This window comes from Antechinus flavipes, chromosome 4, assembly GCF_016432865.1.
Source record: "Antechinus flavipes isolate AdamAnt ecotype Samford, QLD, Australia chromosome 4, AdamAnt_v2, whole genome shotgun sequence".
Classification (NCBI taxonomy): Eukaryota; Metazoa; Chordata; class Mammalia; order Dasyuromorphia; family Dasyuridae; genus Antechinus; species Antechinus flavipes.
The window spans coordinates 383,323,191-383,345,624 of NC_067401.1; the positions used below are offsets into that span (position 1 = coordinate 383,323,191).

Below are 22,434 nucleotides of genomic sequence, written 5' to 3' on the forward strand. Positions count from 1 at the left end.
CTAAGGTTCATTTACAAACACCAATCTCAGATTTGCTATACCTTTTACTTTTATAAGAGAAACTATATGGTAATGTCAGTACATGGTGAAAAATTAATCTTAGATTACACAGATTGTGTTTGTAATTATAGCTCATGTTCACGTAGCACTTAGAGCTTATGTCTGTGGAGCTCTCAAGGTTTCTAAAACATTTTCCCCACAACAAACCTAATGTGTACTGTATCATAGTATTTTCATTTTATTGATGAGAACACTGAAGTGTTGTTTTATTTTTTACCTGTTAAACCCTGGATTTTGTCTTTGAAAAGGCATTAGCTTGAATGCTAATTTTTCATTATTTAACTGTATTATAGGTGCTGATGCTGCAGAGGATGAAGAAGTGGATGTCACTAGTGTAGATCCTATAGCTGCTTTTTGTAGCAGGTGAGTCCAAATGGCCTTATATATTTGTTTTCAGAAGTAGAGCATTTTGGACTCCTCCTACTCTTGGTTCTTAGTCAGTTATCGGTATTCTGCCACTGAGCTTCTCTAAGCCATTACTTCCTCTTCATCTCTCATGAGATTTTAGACACTCGGTTTTTTGTTCATCTTCAGGCCTAATAGAGTTGATTCTAACTTAGGGAGGGTCTCTAGCTTATGTCTGAAAAACTAGTTATGTGCCTTGTTCATAGTTGGCACTTAATCAGTATTTATTGGTTAAAACTACAAATGGTTTTAAGTATCTTTTTCCCCCTTCTTGCAGTGATGAGGAGCTGGAAGATTCAAAGGCTTTGTTGTACTTACCCATTGCACCTGAGGTAGAAGACCCAGAGGAAAATCCTTATGGACCCCCACCTGATGCTGTCCAAACTTCACTGATGGAAGAAGGAGCTGGTTCAGAGAAGAAGAGACAGTCCTCAGCTGATGGGCCCCAGCCACCGAAGAAGAAAACCAAAACCACCAACATTGAGCTGCAAGGAGTACCTAGTGATGGTGAGACCCGTTTTTTTTGGTGCTGAAGAGACTGTCCAAGTTGTAAGGAACATGAAGAATTGTTTAGTACAGCATCAGCATTTTCCTGTGGCCTTTATGTATAGTTACATTGCTACTCAGTCAAGACTAATTCCCATTGCATTTTCTTCCCACTCTTAACAGAGCTATTAGAATCAAGCTTGTGACAGCAATGTAATGGTAATGTGGACCCTAGCCTATATTTGAGTTATTATGCTGTGTGAACTTGTTCATGAGAAACTGGTTGGATTTGATTCTTTTTGATGAGCAGCTTTTCCTCAGCTCATGACTGTCTCCTTTTCATAGTTCTGTAAAAAATAATAGTTAAAACAGATTTAGTCTCATCTTTTGAACACAGGCACAAAATTTCTTATTGGCAGTGGCTCTGTGTACAGTATTTTTGGTGGCAGGCTAGAGATTTAGATTGATTTATGTGGACTCCTTCCCTTACCTGTTTGTCCCTTTGCAGAAGTCCATCCGCTACTGGGGGTGAAGGGGGATGGCAAATCGAAGAAGAAGCAAGCAGGCCGGCCTAAAGGATCAAAAGGTAAAGAGAAAGATTCTCCATTTAAACCGAAACTCTACAAAGGGGACAGAGGTTTACCTCTGGAAGGAGCAGCGAAGGGTAGAGTGCAGGCGGAGCCCAGCCAACCCTTGACAGGTAAGGACCCATGGTGGGCATACCCGGCTTGCGCGGCAGCCTTGCTTTGTACAGCCCCCGACGCCTGACCGCAGCTCTTCATTTCTCCCTCCCTTCCTTACCTACCAGTGGCATTCATTCCCCAAAGGTTAAGCTGCTGCCAAGGGCAAGAAAAATCATATTTTGTTTGTTTTTCCTTGTCTTTGTTCACTCCCAAGTTTTTACTCAAGTAAAAAGTAGACAGGGAGCCAAATGGAACCCTCTGCCAAAGTCCCAGTATTGTTTGTTTGTTCTTCCCCCCTAGTAGCCCAGTGCCAATAATGAAGTTGGTGGTTGTACACTCCAGAATGGCTAGGAAGGAAGATGAAGTTTTTGAGGTACATACCATCATGATGTCAGGACCTGAAAATGGGAGGAGAAAACCTGGGAGGAGCTGACCAGAAAAGCAGCTACTGGGATGTAGAAGCTGCAGTGTCTGTGTAAGATCTTAATGCTTAAGCCTTTTAAAACTGGCTTTCTCAATAGAAAGGCCATCTCACTTTCAGGGTATTTGAAATTTGGGAGGGATGGCCCTTTTTTATTAGGAGTGGATCTCTGGATCTAAATTGGGTCTTATATATTAAAGGGAAAATGAATTCATTCTAAATGAAAAGGACTGTTTCAATTTCCTTCTAAATATTAGTAAGGCTACTTTCCCTAAGCCCTCATTTAGGACAGTTTCATTAATTGAAATGCCTGTTGAGACAGTCTCAGGGAATATTCCTGTTTTTGTGACTAGCTGTAGTATCTGTTAATTTGGTGTCATCTTCTCCTCCAATCCAGAGAGCATGTTAACTAAAAACCAAAGTTGCTATTATGAGAACAGTCCTGTGATCTTAATATTTTATGGTCTTTAAAGAAGAAAGGAATAATACTATTATTCAGGCTGGAGAGGTAGCATGGTATAGTGGATAGCCAGCCTTATAGTCAGGAAGGTATGGATTCAAGTCCTGCCTCTGACCCATCCTGGCTGTGTGACCCTGGGCAAGTCACAAACTCACAGGGCCACAGGCACTTCTCTCAAACAGCTTCAGAGCACATGCCCATTTTCATTGGTAGAGGTGAGTTCCTCCCAGCAGAGATGAAGTCTGTTCATTTTAATAGTATCCATGGATCCTTCTGAAATCTGATATTTGGTCGAAAGGGTTTTTTTTTGTTGTTTTGTTTTGTTTTGGTTCTCTGTATCTTTTTCATGGGTACTTGAAGAAAGAGTAAATAAAAAGTTTCAGCCCAGCATAAATTGTACTAGTCTTGAATGATTTGGGAGTCATGTGACAGAGTTGCATGTTCTGAGCTCCACTGCCTTAAGGTTTACTTTATTGTAAAACTTACTTTAAGTTGTACCCTATTGTATATGTCCTTGGGAGCAGCAGCTGCTTTTTTTTTTTCCCCAGAGTTCTCCCTACTTCCATTGCTGGTCTTTTATAACCTGTGTTGCTCATTGCTTGGCTCTGCTTATATGTTTTATTGCTTAATTGTCTCAGTGACTTGTAGTGTGCACTCAGGACAAGAAGAATTTAAAACTCAAACTCAGAATTGGACTTGGCATGAGGTAGTACATTGAGCATCTTAAATGGTTTTAATGCAGTTGGCTTGCCAACCAAATCATTTCTTTAATCAGGAGCTAGCTATAGTGTGATCAGTGAAAACTGAATCTAAATCCAGAGAACTCAGAGATCTAGTAAAGAATATTTGAGAAGAAGGGATCTGAATTTCCTGATTTTCTAAAGGGTTTTTGGTTTATTTGATGGTCTGAAGTTTGGGTTTTGGTTAGATATTTTTTTCATCTTTGAGCAATAATAGCAAAGGGATCCAGAATAGAATGAGCAAAACTATTTTCACAATGACAGGGAGATGGTGTTGAGGCCTTTGGAATCTGTTTTGTTCATTTCAGGGTTTTTTATTCCTGCTTTAAGAGGTACATGACTATTTTCTTCATGTTATGATATATAAGAGAAGATGGTATCAAAACCTTCTGTTCCTACTGAAGTGTAAGAAGTATAAACTGAATTTCTAACAGTGTGACATTCAGCAAGATGACTGAGTTTGAATCTCATTTAAACATCAGCCTATTCTTCAGCAAATGTAAATATAGTCTTTGTTGTCAATATATCCCATATCCTGCTGTGTCCTTCTGTGGCTGAAACTTTTCTTTTTAACTTCCTGAGTCAGTTTTGTAGATGGGTTCCCTTACATCCTAGCATGAATCTTTTTGAAATGACTTTTTCTTCATTGCCTGCTTTTCCATTTCCTCACTAGCGTGTGAAGCAGGGACAAATTGATTTTGTTCTTTTTCTAGACTTCTTTGCCAACATTTTGGCTATCCATTTAAGGTTGTCCTCAGAACTGAACATCAGGGAAATGCTCATTTCATTTGAAGAGTTTGGATTTTGTTTGCTGAGTTATTAGTAAATTTGAGTCGGAACCTTTCAGACACGCTGCTTAGGTGATTAGAGGCCTTGGGAAAGGTTCGCAGCTGGCTCTTGGCTGCTTATTTAGGGAGAGATTATTTGGATGCTAATTGTGAGGCTGCCCAGCTTCTCCTCTCCTTTCTCCCTGCTTGCCTTGGGTCCCATGCCGTCTGTTTATACCCTTTGTCAGTGTGGTTGGGAACTTGGAAGAAAGGGCCACCACCCCGGCGGTACAGCCTTTCTATGGCTGTGGCTCTGGAAGGGCTCTCGGAGGCCTTTGGCCCGACCTTCTACTTTTACAGATGATGGTGGGGAAGTGACTTGCCCAAAGTCACACAGGCAGTGACCCGAGGGGAGAGGATTAGATCCGGGCTCTGAGCCAGAGCCTGGAATGCTTTTTCCTTCTGCCAACGTGACAAACACTCTTAACTTGTAAAATGGCGTTCTGCTTATGGGCAGGTCTCAGTGAAGGGCAACCAAGAAATTAATTCTATTTCTTTTTCTGGATCAGAAAAGTAGTCTTTTGCCTGCTTCTGCTTCAGCTTCTGCTTGTTACACCTCTTCTCTGTTCTCCGTTCTCACCAGGTCCCGAGATGAATGGGTACTAATGGAACTTTTCCTATCTTAATTTTTCCAGCAGGGGGAGCCATCTCAGAGCTGTTGTGAAGACAACCTTTGGAGTTTGCCATTCTTTACCCACTCTGCGGTCCTGCGGCCTCGGACCCTGTGCTTGGACGGATGAGACTGACTTTCATATAAGACCAAGGTTGAATGAAGGGAATTATGAAAGAAGAGTGACTTTCCCCAGCCCTCCCTCTCAAAGCATAACTCTGAATAGACTCAGGAAAAGAGGACTTGCAAAGCCTTGAACGGGAGTCGGGGCTCGTGCAGATGGAATGCTTCTCGGCTTAGTTATGCTGCTGGAACACCATCCACGTTTTCTTTGTGTGACCTCCCTTAACTAAGCGTCACTTGGGTGCGACCTTTCCCATCTTCTGCTGTGTCATCCCTCAGCGCATGTCCTCGAGTGAATTGTTGTTCTGTGTAACTTCTCCCTGTTGTCTCCTAGAAAAGGATGTTGCATACTCTACTCTTTTCTCTCTCTTTTTTTTCCCTAACCCAGTCAACATGTAAAGGCCTGTATTCCAAGATAAATCATCCTTTTTAAGAACAGGCAAGAAAATGAAGTGCTTATAATCCAAAAAGCTCAGGAAAAATATAGAGCCATCAGAAAGGGAAGACAGAGAAGAAACTCAATTTGACTATCATATAACCTTTTCCCCAAGAGATGGGGATGTAAAATGTTCTTTTTAAAAAAAACTTTTTGTTTATTCCATTTTAGCCTTCAGCATCAATTTAATCTATCTAAATCATGTTTTTGAAGACAGGGATTTTCACCTGTCCCAGGCAAAGTAGCACATAAGAGATTTTTTTTTTTTTTTTGGCTGCCATGTGCAGACTTATAGAGAAGAAACCATACAAAGGTGTCTCTGAGCCTCTGAGTATCTATGCAAGGTCTAAAATGGAGCTGTCCAAAATCAGATCAAATCAAAGTTCAAAGTGAAATTTTTTTTCGTTACTCTCCATGCATTTGCCCTTTCCTCAAAACATCAGTGTTGCCCCCTGTTTGTGTCTATGTTGTAAGCAGTTTGTTTCTTCCTTACAGTACCTCTTTTTAACATTTTCTTTTGGTCACTTCCTTTCTGTGAAAGGCTTCTCTGTTTTCTCAGTTTCTCCACCACCATTCATGAAACAAGAGTGGCAGATGAAATGTGTACACACACAAGAAACCTTTATATTTTTAAAAATTGCCCACAGTTCTTTCCCTTTCCATTGCTGGTACTTTGTGAACCTGCGTAGCTCATGATTTCACCTCTTCTGTTTATGTTGTGTTGCTTACTTTCTCAAAAGTTCATTTTAGGGAAGGAAAATATGGAATGAAAAATCCACAAACCTAGGTGCAGTATTCATCTAGCTATATCTATTTTAATTTGAAGGTAGTTATTTCTCTTTACTAATTGAGGAAAGCTTTAGAACAGTTTATGCTATAGCATGAGGAGGAACCCACTGAGCTCATTGATGAACCAAGAAAGAGATGAATCAGGTTATTTGATAGGATGTTTGAGGAATAGTAGGAGAAACAAAATATGTCTGAAAGAGCCTTCCTTAACTTTTCACTTGTTCATGTAAGAGAAAAGTCCATTTCTCAAAGTATGTGACAAAAAGTCCATGTTCTTTGATGTAACTATTCTTTCCAGAACCCCTTGTTACCCAGACTTTTAATGTGAGTTTTTCAGTAGTAAAGGAAATTGTGTAGACTACTGGATAAACTTTTGTTTTACACCATTAGAACCATTGTCATTACTTTGGATTGTATTCTGTAATAGGTTGCAAATTCACATAAATGCTTCTCTACCTTGTCACCATTTACCATGTAATTTGAATTTCCTTGCCAGGGTACTTGGGTATTGAGATATTTCCCTTCCCAAATCTGAGAGTACCAATCTAAGCTCCTTCAAGTTGGCCCTTGACAACATCTTCATGATTTGTTTTTGTGACTCAAACTATTTTCTTCCATTCTTCAGACTTGTCCTTTTCATTTGATTGCTTCTCCGTTTGTACAGTATATGTATATTTTTTTCCTCCTTTTATTTACCTCCCTATATTTGTAATGTGTTTTCCTTCTTGTCACTTTTTTTTTAATTTTCAAATGCTCTGTAGTTTTCTAAAAGATGAAAATTGGTCACTTGAATAGTTCTTACTAAAGTGATGATGCTTTGTAAATAAAGACACTTGTTTTACTTAAATAGTAGTTGTAGTTGTTTACAAAGAACGGTTGCTCTTCAGCATGTCTGCCATTTTGTTTCATTGCACAGAAGACACAGGCTTCAGTTTATGAATGTATGTTAAAATTATAGGTGTGGAAGGTAACATTGTTCGCCTGGATCTGTGGGATGGTCCACTTCACCATTTTGAGCTGACGTATCTGACTCCGGATATCCTCCTCTATGAGCGGGAAGCTTTCCAGTTCATCTGGACCTTTGCCCGGGGCATCATCTCCATCAATGATAACTTATTTAAATCTTTTCGGCACCATGTCCATTTGGTGACGCTCAATCCTGCCCAAGAGGCCGATTCAGGCACCTATAGGTGTGATGTTACATCCTACCTGTAAACAAAAGTTATTCTTTGGTTTTCTAAAACAAATCTTATTTCAATCCTAAAGATCTCCTTGTATGTACTTCTTATCCTTTTCTAAATATAGTGTCAATTTGGGACTAAACTTTCATCTCCTACCTTTACTTTCACCTTCCTTTCAAATAAATTATGTGAACATTCTTTATATCCTTAACACATAGGATTTTTTTTTTTAAACAAAACCAAAAAAACCCAAATTCTTCAATATTTCTTTAAACTGAAGGTTCATTCTGAAATGTTCCTCTTTAACTTTTCCCATTCCCCTGACCCTGGGAGCCTTTCTGTGACATCATAACTGTTTCATAGCAACCATGTCATAAGCATATCCCGTTGGCTGCTGTTCACAGGTTGTAAGAAATGTAGAGAACCAGCAGGAAGTCTGGCAGAAATTAAGTTTATTTTCAAATAGAAAATAACTTCATTACTTTGGGGATAGAACAGTGCCAAGAAAAGAAAATGGCAGCTATGTTAAGTATCCTTGCTTTGCTGATAAACATTTTGATTCATAAGTGGTATTTCAGCCTGTCTCAACCAATTTTTAGTTTTATTTTTAGTAGCCTTTCTGTGTGACCTCAAGCAAATTGCTTCATCTCTCTGGGCATCTGCAAAATGAAGTAGTTGAGCTTATATGATGATCTCAGTTGTCTCTTCTCTGGTCGAGTATTCCTAGTGACATATACTTAACAGAATCTTTTCACATGTGAGATTTGATCCTCAAAAGACTTGTTAAGCAGAGCCAATGGTATTTTTTTCCCTGCTTTGCAAAACAGATTTAAGCGATTGCTAAGGTTTTATAGCTTTTTAGTAGTGGAGCCACATGTAGAACCTAAGGATTTTGACTATTCCAGTGTTCAATACAAGAGAATTTTAGAATCTTTTAACTGTAAGGCTTATTAGTGCTTCTTACAAATTTAATGAGTAAGAATTGTTTGGCTGGAGCTAATTTGGTACCTAGAAACCTATTTATAGATTCTATTCAGAGTTTCAGAGCTACTGAAAAAGAATACTGCTTTCTTTTACACAGTCATAGTAATTTCAGAATGCATTTCAAATTATGAAGCCTTTTGTTGCTTTTCTCCCAAAGAAACCCCATGTAATTGCAAGGATATGAAAGACATATCTGATGCATGGTAAAATGGTCAATAATAATAAGTATCAATATTGCATGTGGTTTATTCTGCCTTATATGCCCTCCTGTTGTTAAAAGATTGGACTTTTGTTTATTAGGCCATATGCTTTTGAAAAAACCCACACTTTTTGCCACCTTTCAAAATTTAGAATGTGAAAATGAAGAGAACTTTAGCAGAAATTTCAGAAATGTTTTTGATGTTTACCCAAAATGTCTTCATAGGCTGTTGACTGAAGGGCTATGAAGATTCTCATTTAAACATGAAGATTCTAGCTACTGGTGGTTTCATCCTTGGAACACTGGTATTTGCTGTCTGCCTACCGATAATAGTGACCTTCAGTCAATCATTCACAATCCCTGAAAAACTGAAGTTGGCTCATGGGAGAGTGATCATCAACACCACAGCCTGTACAGTCACCTGTGGCCTGGGCTACAAGGAGGAGAGCACTTGTGAGGTGGGCCCCGATGGCGTGAGGAGGAAGTGTGAGACTCACCACATAGAGTGCTTGACCAATTGGATCTGTGGGATGGTCCACTTCACCGTCCCCACTGGAAAAAAGTTTGAGCTGACGTGTCTGACTCCGGATATCCTCCTCTATGGGCGGGAAGCTTTTCGGTTCACCTGGACCTATGCCCGGGGCATCATCTCCATCAATGATGACTTGTTTAAACCTTTTCGGCGCCATGTCCATTTGGTGACGCTCAATCCTGCCCACGAGGCTGATTCAGGCACCTATAGGTGTGATGTCCAGCTGCTGAAGAACTTGAAATTTGTTAAGAGAATCTACTTTGCCCTCAGGGTCATTCCTGCTTACTTGGTGAACCTCAACTTTGATCAGTCCCTGACTGAGGTGCAGAGATTAATAGATAAGGGGATGGACCTGGATCTAGATAAAGATATCTATTCCCCACGCCCATCGTGGAATAAAAAGGTCTTGCTAGCGCTGGGGATAGGAATGACAGGGGGGGTTATTATAAGTGTGCTGGTGAGTATCGCTGTTCACTATTGGCTGAAAACTTCCAAAAGAGAGGTCAAGACAAAGATATAACTGGTTGCGATCCTTGAAGCTGATAGCAGTGCTAACCTTTTTTAGAGACCCTTGATTCCACTCATGGAATCCCCCAAGAATCTATGGGAAAATGAAATTTCTGATGTGCTTTGTCTCCTGCCAAATTTCTTCCCAGTATTATGTGACTGGTTGGGTGCCTGAGTCCCCTGTGCCCCAGGGCAAAGTCCAGATCATCACCAAAGTCGCTTTGTTTTTTGCACCTGTTAAAATTTGCTATAATTATCTCCAGTGTTACTGCTTCTTCCCAGTGTTGGATGTTTGAAAAGGATTGTTCATTGGGCTTTTAAGCTGGAAATTTTGTCTCTTTCCACTTTAATAAAACCTCTGCCATGGATGCCTCTATTGGCGTGGATTTGAGCTTTCCTAATCTGAAGGTGGCGACCCTGATCTGCTTAGATCAGTTAACAAGCATTTTTGAAGTGGCTTGCCTCATGCAAGGCACTGGAGATTGGAAGACAAAAGCAGCCCCAGGCCTGGAGGATATTACATTCGGGGGAGAACTTTACAGGAATAGGAACAAACAAGATACAAAGGGTTCCCCTAACAACTGGGGAACTGGAAAAATCCTCCTGCAGGCAGCGGCAGTGTTGAATCTGAAGCAGATGGGATATTCCAAGGAAGGAAACAAACATTTATTAAGGGACATATATGCAGGGGCAGCCAGGTGGTGCACTGGAGTCAGGAAAATCTGAGTTCAATTTCCGCCTCAGACACTGAAATGCTATGGGATTCCGGGCAAATCACTTCACCCTGTTTACCTCAGTTTCCCCATCTGTAAAATGAACAGGAGAAAGAAATGGCAAATTACTCCCTTATCTTGGCCAAGAAAGCCCCAAATAGGATCACAAAAAGTTGGACATAAGTGAAAATGACTGAATAATTGACTAAGTTCCATCTTTCTCACATATATATCACTTAATCCTTTGGAAGGTAGGTGCTATTTCTCCATTTTATAGTTTGAATAGTATCCAGGATCTGGACTGGATTTGAAGTAGCATCTTCCTGATTGTCGGCTTTATCCAGGAGAGAGCATTCCAGATATGGGTGTAGGGGCAAGGTAAGCCTTTGCAAAAAACAAGAGATGCAGCAGTGCAGAGTACTCCAGAGGAATAGTGCATAAGAAGGAAAAGGGAGCAGCAGGCTGTGAAGACCTTTAAGTTTCTAGTTGATCTTAAAGGTAAATAGTGAGCCACTGGGGTTTATTCTGGGAGAAAGAATACAAACCTGAACTTAAGGAAAATGACTATAACTGAATGGAGAGTTGCAGGATGGAGTGGAGACTGCTTAGAAGTCCACTACATTAGTCCAGGCTAAAGATTATGAGGTCCTGTATTAGGACGGTGGCTCTGTGAGTGAAGATAAAGGAGTATAGGGAAAAGGGAAGTAGGAGATTGGACAACTGGGATACTGAGGATGACTGAGATCATCAACCTGAGTGACTGCACTTGGTGCTGCCCTAGACAATGATAGGAAAGAGGGGAGGTTGAGAGGGAAGGATATGGTTGTGGACATATTGAGTTTGAAATCATTTTAGTTTAGTGCCCTTGTAGGGATCCCAATACTGAGGCAAGGCTGGTGTCCCCCCACCCCCAAGCCAAGACCTTATCTGATGTTAGGGGGAATTTCCTCCAAGGACAAACACTTCCTCTGCTACAGATGTCCTGTGGCCACTCAGATTGCCTTGGTTTGCTTTCCCCAATTAATCTCTTCAGCTCTAACTTTTTTAGCCAGAAAAAGGCTTGTGTTGCTCTAAGAGAACAAACATATTGACTTCTTTTTAGCAGGCACAGCCCTTGAGGGTAGTGCAGTACCCATCTCAATCCATTTGGAATCCATTCTTAACAAGGCACTCAAAAATCCAATGTCTCTCCTGAAAGTAATTGGATTGTAGAGCCATGAGAAAGAGAGGCAGGCTTCTGGATGGCCATAGGCTGCTCTAATTCTACTAAGTGAATTACTTTTCTCTCACAGATTTCTCTTGCTAATGTTGGAGGAGGGGGAAGTCTTATGATCTCATCCCCAGTCTAGGGAAGAATGAACTCTAGCGGGAAGGGCGGAAATATGGCGGTTTCCTTGATTAAGGATGAACTTGAAACATCTATCATTATCCACCCTACCTACCCCACCATCTCCACCTGTCTCAAGAAGGAGGAGCTTAATATCGGATTATAGTAATTCAGTCTAGGACAATCTAATGGATGAGAAAGTGACAGCCCTATACTACATTTCAAAGAAAGACCTGGAGGGTGTGACTTGCAGTTTCTCAATATTTCAAGGTGGTAGTGAATTCTAAGAGGGAAGCAATATGGTGCCCAGGGTCAGCAGTCAGGAGAGTCTAGTCCTTGATCTACCATTTATTATGACCTTTTCCTCCTTGCTTTGTATTATTTTTCATTTGGTGATCGGGATTCAATTGTCAATAATTCTAAGGTTTAATTATCCAGCCCTGATCTCCCTGTTGATCTCCATCTTGAACTGGATATTCCATAGATACTTTAAACTCATCATATCTAAAATTAAATTCATTATTTCCCCCCACAAATCCTCCATTAGCTTCCCTTTTATAGTCACCCAGGCTCCCAATATAGGTGGTATCATTGTGCACTCTCAGCCCCTCTCAGTGGGGTTGCACTTTGAATACAGCCCCTTCTCCCCTTTGGCACTGTCACTGGCCTGGTACAGGCCCTCATCACGTCATCTCTGGCCTAACAGGCTGCTGGGCGGCTCTCCCCACCCCAGGCCATCCTCTGCTCAGTGGTCAAAGTGATCTTTCTGAAGTCTGACACATCATTCTCCTCAACAAACTCCACTGGCTCTGTCACCTCTAGGATCACACATTAAATCCTCTGGTGCCTTCCTATTTTTCTAATCTTACAGAGCCTCCTGCTCTTGGTCTGACTAGCCCCACAAACTGGACACCGTGCATTGACCCTGGTATCCTGATGTCATTTTGGTCCTCTGAGTACAAAGGACAACAAGAAGTTCCGTTATACCCACCCACAATCTCTGTGACCCAGTCACACTGGCTTCTTGCCACTTCATAAAAGATCCTGCATCTCCTGACTCTGGGCCTGTTCTCCCATGCTGGAGAATTGGATTGTAGAGCCAAGAGGAGGGAGGAGGCTTCTCCATGGCCATAGGCTGGTCTAATTCCACTAAGATGGAATCTATCCATCTATCCTTTATCACCTATTTGTCTATGTCTGCCAACTGTATATCAATCTATCATCTGTATCATTCATCTATCTAGTCTATATCAATTTATCATCTATCTGTATCATCTATCTCTCAGTCTATCTTATCTATATCATCAGTATCTACCTATCATCTATCTATATATCTCATCCATATCTATCAATCTATTATCTCTCTATCTCTCTATCCTTTATCATCTATCTGTTTGTGTATCTATCCATCTATCTATATCATCTCTGTGTCTACCTTCTATCTGTTTATCAATTTATATCTGTATCTATATCAATTTTATCTATCCTCTATAATCTATCATCTATCTCTATTTCTATCCCTCATCTATCTATGTATCTATCATCTATCTCTATCAATCTAGCATCTATCTGTCTCTACCTATTAATCTGTATTTTGTATCATCTATTTATCCATATCTGTTTATCAATATCCTCTATCTATACTCTATCATGTATTTATCTGTGTATCTATCCATTTATCTATCATCTTTCTGTGTCTATAGTTCTATCAATCTATCTATCCTCTATAATCATCTATCTCTATTTCTATCCATCATCTATCTCTATCAATCTAGCATCTATCTGTATTATCTGTCTCTACCTATCAATCTGTTATCTGTATCTATCTTTCATCTATGTATGTTTATCAATATCCTCTATCTAATCTGTCCATCTATACTCTATCATTTATCTATCTGTGTATCTAACCATTTATTTATATCATCTTTCTGTGTCTATCCTCTATCTCAATCTATCTATCCTCTATAATCTATCATCTATCTATATATCTATCACTCTATCATCTATTATATCAATCTATCATTTGTCTATCCATCCTCTATCTATCAACTATATATCTATCATCTGTATCTATTATCGGTCTCTACCTATCAATCTCTTATCTATCTATATCATCTATCTATATCTACTTATGAATATCATCTATCTATCTATACTCTATCATGTATCTGTCTATGTATCCATATATCTATATCATCTATCTATCAATTATCTATATCAATCTATCAACTGTCTATCATCTATCTATAGTTAGAGCAATCTATTATCTCTCTGTCTATCAATCCATCTGTTTATCTATTTGTTTTGCCTCTTCTAAACTTGGTCTGTTCCCCTGTGCTCCAGTCCCATATCACAGACTGCCTATTGAATCTTTCAGAATGGATGGTACCATTGCATCGCCAGCTCAACAAGTTCAAAACAGAATTTTTCTTCCTCCATAAACACTTCTCTTCTGAACCTCTATATTTGTATTCAAAGGTACCACCATCTTTTACACGGGATCTCAGATTTAGAGCTAGAAAAGTCACCAAAACAACCCCCTAATTTTACAGTGAGAAAATTGAGAACAAGATGTGACTTGTTCAAGGTCACATAGGTAGTACACATATGAGACAAAAATCTCATGTTCTTTACTACAAAGTTGTGTCCAGTTGGGTCACCTAGCTGCTCCCACCCTTGATCTCATCCTCTTCACTATTGCCCCCCCCCATTTTATCTAATTAACTGACAAATCTTATTTCTTCATTTCTTGTATCTATCCCTTTTTCTTAACTTCCACATCTACCATCCTATTTTGAGACCCTTATCTACTCTTAACCCAGACTATGGCAGTAGTATCCAAATTATCCTCTGAATAGCTGCCAAAGTAATTTTCCTAAAGTTCAGGCCTGACTACTTCCTTCTTCAAGGAACTCCATTGGCTCCCTATTACCTGTAGAATAAAAGATACTTTGTAAAATGTAAATTGCTAAATTCCACAGAAAATGATAGTTGTTAAAATGTTATTAGAATTTATTTCTATCAAGAGAAGGTAACAGAAAGCACCAATACTTATAGACCAATATTCCAACTTGCTTATTTATATAAATATTTACTGCCTGGTTCCATCCATCCAAATTTTTAGACTTTATTTTATATTTTGCTTCATCTTTACCTCTTCAATTGGCTTTTTGGCTGTGTCTTATATAACACACTCCATTATCGATCCCAGTTTCTTTGCCCACTACTTGATAGGGAGTCTTGTCTCACCTCAGCCTCTTAGAATATCTAGTTTCAGCTAAAATTCCATCTTCTAAGTGAGGATTTCCTGACTCCCCACCACATCCAGCTGATGACTCTGTAACCCCCCCAAATTATTTCATATTTTGGTGCCTCTATGTGTATATGTTGCTCTCTTGATGAAATTGAAGCTTTCTGTGAGCAGGGATTATTGCATCTCTCTTTAATAACATTATTATATCTTTATTATGTCTCTCCCGAATATAGCAGAGAGCATGGCATGTGATAATGATCAGTAAGATTACTTCTCCATGTGTCTATTATAGCACCTGTAAATAAAAGTATTGCACTAACTATGAATCTCTGACATTCTAGTCATCCTCAATCAGTCTCTGAAAAGGAAAAGGGTAGGGGAGAAAAAAGGGAAACAGAGATTTTCTTTCCATTAAACCGATGGAGAGGTTAAAGTGATTTAATTTGATGCAGCCCAAATAGATGGAACATAGAACTTGAAATCAAAATTCAAATCCTAAGATACTAATTGTGTGGATCCTTGGCTTAATCCCTTCTCAGCTTTAGTTTCCTTAATTGTCAAATGGAGATAATAACAATTCCTAATTTATGGGGCTGGATTCAATGAAACAATAATTGTGAAATACTTTGCAAAACTTAAATTGCTAAATTTCACAGAAAATGATAGGTTATTAAGGTATTATTGGACCTTATTTCTATCAAGAGAAAAAGTAATAGCACCGAACAGCTATATAAATTATTTATATATATAATACATACATATATATATATATATAAATTTCCCATCTATATAAATTATATATGTACAACTTTTCCATCTATATAGATTTTAGTGAGAATTACCTACACATATCTAGATCATCCTTAATGAGGATATTTGTAGGGAGTAGTCAGGCTTTTTGCAAGCTATATTCCCCAATAGATTAAATTTTTTACTATCATACAATTGATTGAAAAATATAATAATGGCTAAATTCATATGGAACTTCAAAGTTTGCATCTCATTTGATCCTCACAACAACCCTGAAATATAGGTTCTTTTATTATCCCCATTTTACTTGGGAAGCCAAGGCAAGCAGAAGCTGAGTGACTTATTTACCCATGGTCACTCAGCTAGTAAGAATCTGAGGCTCAAATTTTCCTGATGCTAGGTCCACGTTCTGTCTACTGTGCCATATATCTGTTTATTGCAAATAATTTCTTATCTATTTCTTATTAACAATTCAGTAGTATAGTTGGTTTATTTAAGTTTAATAACACAATTTATCATTAAAAATGTTCAAGTCAATGCCAGAGTAGGGAAATGGTACAACGCAACTGTCCTACTTTCTTAGTTCTTTGTCTGGGGACCTTGTTTTTGCTTTTTTTTTTTTTTTTTCTAAAAATAACATTTTAGGTTCTTGGCTGGAAAAAAAAAAAAAAAAGGCCCTGATTTGTAATCAACGATTTCCACCCTGAACAAACGCACTTAATCTGTGTCTGGTGCATTGATGGAGAGGCCAGTCTGTCTTGGTTCCCTTATCTTTGCTGCAAAGGAGAGAAGATGAGGTCTTATCTCTGAGGTGGGTTCCCTGCCCCTGACCCAATTTTATCAAGCTAAGCAGGACATGGAGTGGATGGAGGTGAAGAAGAATGAGGGAGGCACTGAAATAGCTCAAGCAGCAATGCTCGAGTTCCTGCAGCTCCCCAAGAATCCTGTATTAGTTTCTCCCTCCTCCTCACCCCCAAGGCATTTTATTTTTCCAGTAGGGAGTAGGCTCTGAACTGAAAACATTAGCCACTCACAGACCTGCATAAGAATAGGGCCTTTCCTTATGTAATAACTGGAAAAATACAGACTTTTGCTGGGCTAAATCTTCGTTTGGTTGCAGAGTGCAGTGTAGCAGGCAGATCTATGTCAGCTGGCTGCCCCGCTCCAGTCCCTTTGGGCTCAGTTTTCCCTTAAGACTTAAAAGCGATGCCTGAAATGCCATTAAAAAAAAAAAGTTTAGAACCTTAGAACTAGTCTTTATGGGGATTGGAGTGTGGAAGTATCAGATATAACATTTCATTATAGTGGTTGCCTTACAAAAGCTCTGGAGGAACTTAAAGTATATTTCCCATTTTAAGTAAGGAAATTGAACTTCTGATGAGAAATGGTGATGAAAATAAGGATACCTACTCTAATTTATATAGAGATTTAAGGTTCAGTCCTTCCAATACTCCCGGAGGTTGGTCCTATCCTTTTTCTCCATTTTACAAATAGGGAAAGTCAGCCCGAAAGAGTGACCCAGGTGGGTTAGTGTCTGAGGCTGCATTCGAACTTATCTTTCCGATTCCAAGTCTGGCACTCTGTCCCCTTTGCTACCTGGCCCCCTAAGGTCACACATTAAGAACTAGGATCTGAACTCCTGCAGTGATTATACCATAGCACAGGGCTCTCTCGTTGGGGCACTGTCAGCTATGTCCACAGGCAAAGGCAAAATAACACCCACAGTGGTAGCTAGTAGCTGCCAAACAGGTTGAGGATCGATCTTTATTTTAAGAACTGTCTGCTAACAGAATCAATAAATAACTTTCATTACAGTCAATAGGAGAGACACACAGTGGTGCAGTGGGAGGGGCCCCCACTTAAACAGAAAAATACCATACAATTAAATAGTCCAGAAGAAGTCACTGCCCCTGCCCTGCAGAGAACTCTGTAGAGAGTAATCCCTGCTGGAAAGTGGGCTCTGACCAGGAAGGGAGGACAGGTAACCTGGGGGGATGAGACAGGGGACCACCCAGGCGTGGGCTTTGAATGCTGCGTTTCCCCCTCAGGCTATCTAGGACTCAGGAAAGGGATTCTTAGACCCATTTCTTCCCCCAGCGGCTCTTTCCTGAAACAAAGGCATGTATCCAGCCCAGAGAGGGAAGGACACAACTTCCTAATAATGCCGTATGTACAAGTGCTTGAGACTCCCTCCCGATTTCCAAAGTGAGATGGGAACACTTTTGCGTGACAGGCCAAGTCGGGGAAGACAAGCCCAATTCCCATTCTGTTCTAACAAAATATATGGACCCATAGGTCCAATGCACTGTTGCAGCACCTGTAGTCCTTTAGGGAATGGAACTCAACAAAGAACCTGCTCCATGATCAGGAAAAGTTGACTTACGAGGCAGGAGCTGGCCCATATTAGAGAATGCTGCAAAATGATGCTGCAGGTAATGAACAACCATGAGCATCCTGGGCCTGAGAAGGAAGGTGTGTATGTGGGGGAGGCAGGAGACCAGCAAAAATGGCACAGAAAATAGGGGGATTGGGAAACGGTGTAAATGGGGAAAGGGAAATGAGAGGGGGAAAAGGAGAAAGGGAAGGGAGAGATGGTGGAAAGGTGGGAATGGAGAGATGGCAAAAAGGGGGAAGGGAAAATGAGAGGGTGGAAAGCAGGAGAAGGGGAATGGAGAGATTGGTGGAAGGGGGGAGGGAAAATGAGAGGATGGAAAGCAGAAGGGGAATAGATGGTGGAAAGGGAGGAATGGAAAGATGGTGAGAAGGGAAAATGAGAGGGTGGAAAGCAGAAGAATGGAGAGGTAATGAAAAAGGGGGAGGGGAAATGAGAAGGTGGGAAGAAGGGAAAGTCGAAGAGGATGAAAGGGAGGGAAAACATGAGAACAATGGAAAAAGTGGGAAGAGGGGAGGTTGGGGAGAGTCCTTGTAGCTGGGGAAGAGATGATAGGAATCAAAAGACTGCCTCAGCCTTCTCAAGCTCTGTGACAAACCAGGGGATCTGGCTGTGGGAATCACTGGATCCTCAGTCTTGGGAATCACTGGATCCTCATCTGAAGGAGACATTGAGAGGACATTATGGGCCTGTTCCTAAGCAGGACTATGGACCGCGTCTTCTTTTCCTAAAGGTCTCTGGAGTAGGACGATTCCATAGCTTTCCCCCAGACATTATTCCAGGGTCCAGCAATTTTACCGTTGTCCATTCTCGCTCCCTCCTGCTGTTTCTTTGCTAGAGAGCCCAGCTAGTCAGCTGGAAGAATTGATCAGCGTAGAAGCTCTCCCCTGAGTTTGTAGAACTGAAGATAGCAGACTGCGGGGACTGTTCTCACCACGCCAACCTTTCAGAAATCAAGGAAACAGCCCAACAAGCAGGTGCTCTCTGCACCCCCAAAGCCCAGATTCTCTTCGTTCCCCTAAGTTTCTTCAGTGCACACCTGGAGAGAGCTGCCCTCCACTCCCAGGAGAGGGAGGTAACATCTGGAATGTTAAAGCAGCAAGGAAACCAGCAGGGACAGAAGGATACCTACCTTTCTTTGCCAAATGTACATAGCTGACATCGGTTCCTTTGGCGCCCTCCCTCCCCTAATCACTCTCCTTGGAGAAATCTTTGCAAGTGGTAGGGGGATCAGAGAGAAAAATCCCCATTTCCCAGTCCACAAGGCACTTGTATAGGCAAACTGCAAGATGGGTGGTTAAAAAAAAAAAAAAAAAAGGGAAAAAGCACCTGTATTTTTTTTTTTTTTTTTTTTTGTCTTCTCTTCCATGGCTGCAAATGGAGTGGGAAGGGGAAACTTCTGACATGGAACAGAACTAGGGCTGGGATTTGTGGAAAACTGAGTGGGAGCTAATAGGCAGCAGGGAGCTGCTGTTCTCCCAAAGTCTGTTGTCCTCAGACTGGCTGGGTAGAAAGTACCAATGGACTCTTCTGACTGAGGGGGCAAGACCCAATACAAGCCATCCCATTTTGTAGGGGTCCTGATGAATGAAGAATCCACAATCTGCCTTAGCCACATCAAACTTTAGGCAGGGGGTCCAACCTGCATCTGCCCTCTGCATCCTAACCTATTTCCTTGGCTTCCTTTGCTCGGTTAAATCCCTTCCCCAGGTCTTCGGAGGCATGGTATCCTGAAGGCAAAAGTCTATTCTTAGGGACTCACCTGGTCTTTTGGTTTAGACATGGTGGGGTCTCCTGGGATGCAGCCCCCAAACACACATACACAAGTTGTCCCTCACAACTGCTTCTCTCCAAATGCCTCCTTACCTGGGAAGGTGGCAGAGCTGCTTGCCTGAAGCAGGCAAAAAGCCCCTGCCCAGCTTTGCCTAACACCTGAGGGCTGAACCTGTTTCCCTCTGGCTTCCTATGTCACAGTCCCTATGGATAGTGAAAAAAAGAGAGGGCCCAAATGAACCTGGGCAGCCCCCACCTCAAGCTCTCTTCAACCCCTAAAGAAACATCTTGCCTCCAGCTTTTTTTCTGAGGGAAAGAGACAAATTTAGCCACTGGCCAAAAGTGAGGGGATTGAGAGGGGAAGCATTCCCCTTGGGGGGCTGGCTACCCCTGCTCTCAGCTGAGAGGCCACACAGAGGTTTCCTCCACCACCTCCTTTTCAGTTGATCTGAAAGATCCACAATCCTTACAGCATTGGTAGGTGGGCTGAGGTGGTGATAGGGAGGTGGGACATCAGATTCTCCATTAATTCTGCCTGGCTCCCAAAGGAGCAGGAAGGGGAGAGGGGGTCAAGTTTACCAAAAGAAAGCTGTCATTAGCAGAAGGAATGCAGACCTGCCCTGAAAATAGAGCAGGATCTAAAAATATATAAAAAGGATACTAAAATAGAAATTTCACTGTAATAACTACAGAATACAAACAAATCCTCAGGGGAAAATGGGCCACAGTGAGTGAACCTCAGAGGGGCAGATGCCTTCCAAAATGGCAGACCCTGTGTATGTATGGGGTGCTCAGGGAGAGGCCTGGGGGGATGCTAGGCTGGGGGAAAATCAGTGTCTTGGTATTGTGCCCCTTTCTCAGCTGACCTCAGAGGAGAAGGTGAGGGGAAAAGGATGGCCCTTCAAAACAGGTCTACAGCTGTGGGGACAGAGGACATTGAAGACCAAGATGTCCTCACGAATCCACCCATATGAGTAGGGGTAGAGAGGCTGAAGCAGCTGTACCCCCCCAGTGACTAGGGACCCATCCTATGATTAGACCCATTCCTTTGCCCATTAACCAGATTTTTAAAAAACAATTGTAACTGTGGAGACTTAGAGGTCATCAAGTTCAAATTACTTGGGATGGGAAAATTGGGGCCCAGAGGAGTTAAACTTTTCTGAGTAGGCTGCAGACTATTAGTCCCCCTTTTCTCACCTTTCCTAACATTCCCTCAAGCACAAGGTAAGCCTTTCCTTTTCATTGGGGCACTCTGAGGCAACACAAAGGTGGAAGGAGGGATGGAGTGAGGCCATTAAAAATACCTCAACAAGTCTGACAAAGGAACTTCTGGCACACAGCTCTCTCTACCCACCAGTCTGGCTTCTGACTCTAGAATCCTGGGAACTAATCCTTCCAAAAATAACCCGGCTGGAGCTCTGGCCCCAGGAGAGGAGAGGAGAGGGGAAAGGATCCTTCTCATTGGACAGGGAACTTCAGATTTGGAAGGAAGGTCCTTAAGAATTACTGGGAAAAAGAAAGAAGCTGAGGCAAAGTTGTCAGTTTTCCATGTCCAACTCCTAGAACAGGACATGGGGTGGGCACCTCACCAAGACACAGCCCTTCAGTCATGCAGTCCCCTCAAGAGAAGCCTGTTTGCTTTGTCTGCATGGATTTGCAAATGTGATAGCTGGGCTGTCGTCCCCGGGGGTAGCTTCATTTTTAATCTGGGGTTGCCTTTTGGCTGAGATCATTCTCCCAGCAGCTGCAACCTTATCTTCCTGCCTCCCTCTTCCCCACATTACCCGGAACTCCCTTTGGATCCCGAAGCTCCTAGAATCCGGGGATCTGCAGTTTTTCTTAGCTGCCTAGAAGGATGAGGAAACACCAAAAGTGATCTCAAGCTCTTCCCCCCATTCAAGGTGGGGGGCGAGCAGTCCTTGGCCCATTGCTTTCCCCTTCAGTTGGCTGGGGAATGTTTGTATCAGGGTCTCCAGGTCCACTTCCCCAGCCCTAGATCCATTTCGGCCTGTATCCAGGGGCCTGGGCGGGCCTGAACCTCTCTGGATTCAGATATATCTAGGGTCCCTAAAGGGTGCCATCTCTATTAGTCCAAAGAACATGTATTAAAAAACCCCATCCTTATGTCCATTTAGTTCTTTCCATCAGAAAGCCCAGTGATCATGTGTCATGTGGACTTTGAGTTCAATATTTATGGGTTTTTGTGCCCGTTTCCTCCTGGTTATAAAGGGAAAAAAATCCTTCCTTGGGTTCCAGTCCCTGGCATATATGAAATGTCCTACCCTCCTACAGAAAAGGTATTGTTTAGAGTTTGCTGTTTAAAACCAATCTTCTTGGGCATATAGTGTATTGAGGTCCTTAGCATCGGGAGAGTGTGCCAGGGGCCAGCTGGCTCTGTTCATCCCGAGGTATCTGTCCTGTTGTCCAGGTCTGGGGTAGGGGAGGGAACGAGGAAGCCAGGATCAGAGCCCCAAGCAGCCAAGGAGGGCCAGCATCGCCAGTGAATGGAAGAGGATGGTACCCAGATGTGGGGCCAGACAGACTGCTGAGTTCTCCACCATCATACTTGTGCCTGAAAGCAGCAGATAGAAATGTTCGGTGAGACAAAGGGGATGTGGACTCTCCAAAAGTCCTGTCACGTTGGGCCAAGGGGAGGACCTCCCCTACCAAATAATCTCCCTAGAGGTAGTCTGGAAAAGCCCTGCTTCGGTACAAGGACACTGGACTTGGAGGGAACATATTCAGACTCCAATATTGGCTTTCTATGGACAGAACTCAACTCC

General features: G+C 41.7%; 3 protein-coding genes across 5 annotated transcripts in view; 2 read left to right on the forward strand and 1 right to left on the reverse strand.

Annotated features, from left to right (window-relative positions):
* The window catches only part of RBBP5 (RB binding protein 5, histone lysine methyltransferase complex subunit), a 34,993-nt gene extending 28,106 nt beyond the window's left edge, over positions 1–6,887 (forward strand). Inside the window, exons 11-14 of the mRNA XM_051998543.1 lie at positions 354–423; positions 743–972; positions 1,460–1,651; positions 4,718–6,887. Coding sequence (XP_051854503.1) covers positions 354–423; positions 743–972; positions 1,460–1,651; positions 4,718–4,746 — 521 coding nt within the window. The 3' untranslated portion in view covers positions 4,747–6,887. The remainder of the gene's footprint in view (positions 1–353; positions 424–742; positions 973–1,459; positions 1,652–4,717) is intronic.
* Positions 6,888–8,653: 1,766 nt separating this feature from the next.
* Positions 8,654–9,804, forward strand: TMEM81 (transmembrane protein 81). The gene has a single exon (XM_051994119.1). It carries the CDS (start codon positions 8,668–8,670, stop codon positions 9,454–9,456), a length of 789 nt encoding a protein of 262 aa, XP_051850079.1. The 5' UTR covers positions 8,654–8,667; the 3' UTR covers positions 9,457–9,804.
* A 7,414-nt stretch (positions 9,805–17,218) lies between these two features.
* The window catches only part of CNTN2 (contactin 2), a 57,188-nt gene continuing 51,972 nt past the window's right edge, over positions 17,219–22,434 (reverse strand). For all 3 annotated transcript variants that reach the window (XM_051998546.1, XM_051998545.1, XM_051998547.1), the window contains exon 23: positions 17,219–22,223. In XM_051998546.1, the coding sequence (XP_051854506.1) occupies positions 22,114–22,223 (110 nt within the window). In that variant the 3' untranslated portion in view covers positions 17,219–22,113. The remainder of the gene's footprint in view (positions 22,224–22,434) is intronic.

Excerpts from the sequence above, each read along its gene's own strand:
- TMEM81 (XM_051994119.1), top strand. The coding sequence starts at position 8,668 with ATGAAGATTCTAGCTACTGGTGGTTTCATCCTTGGAACACTGGTATTT.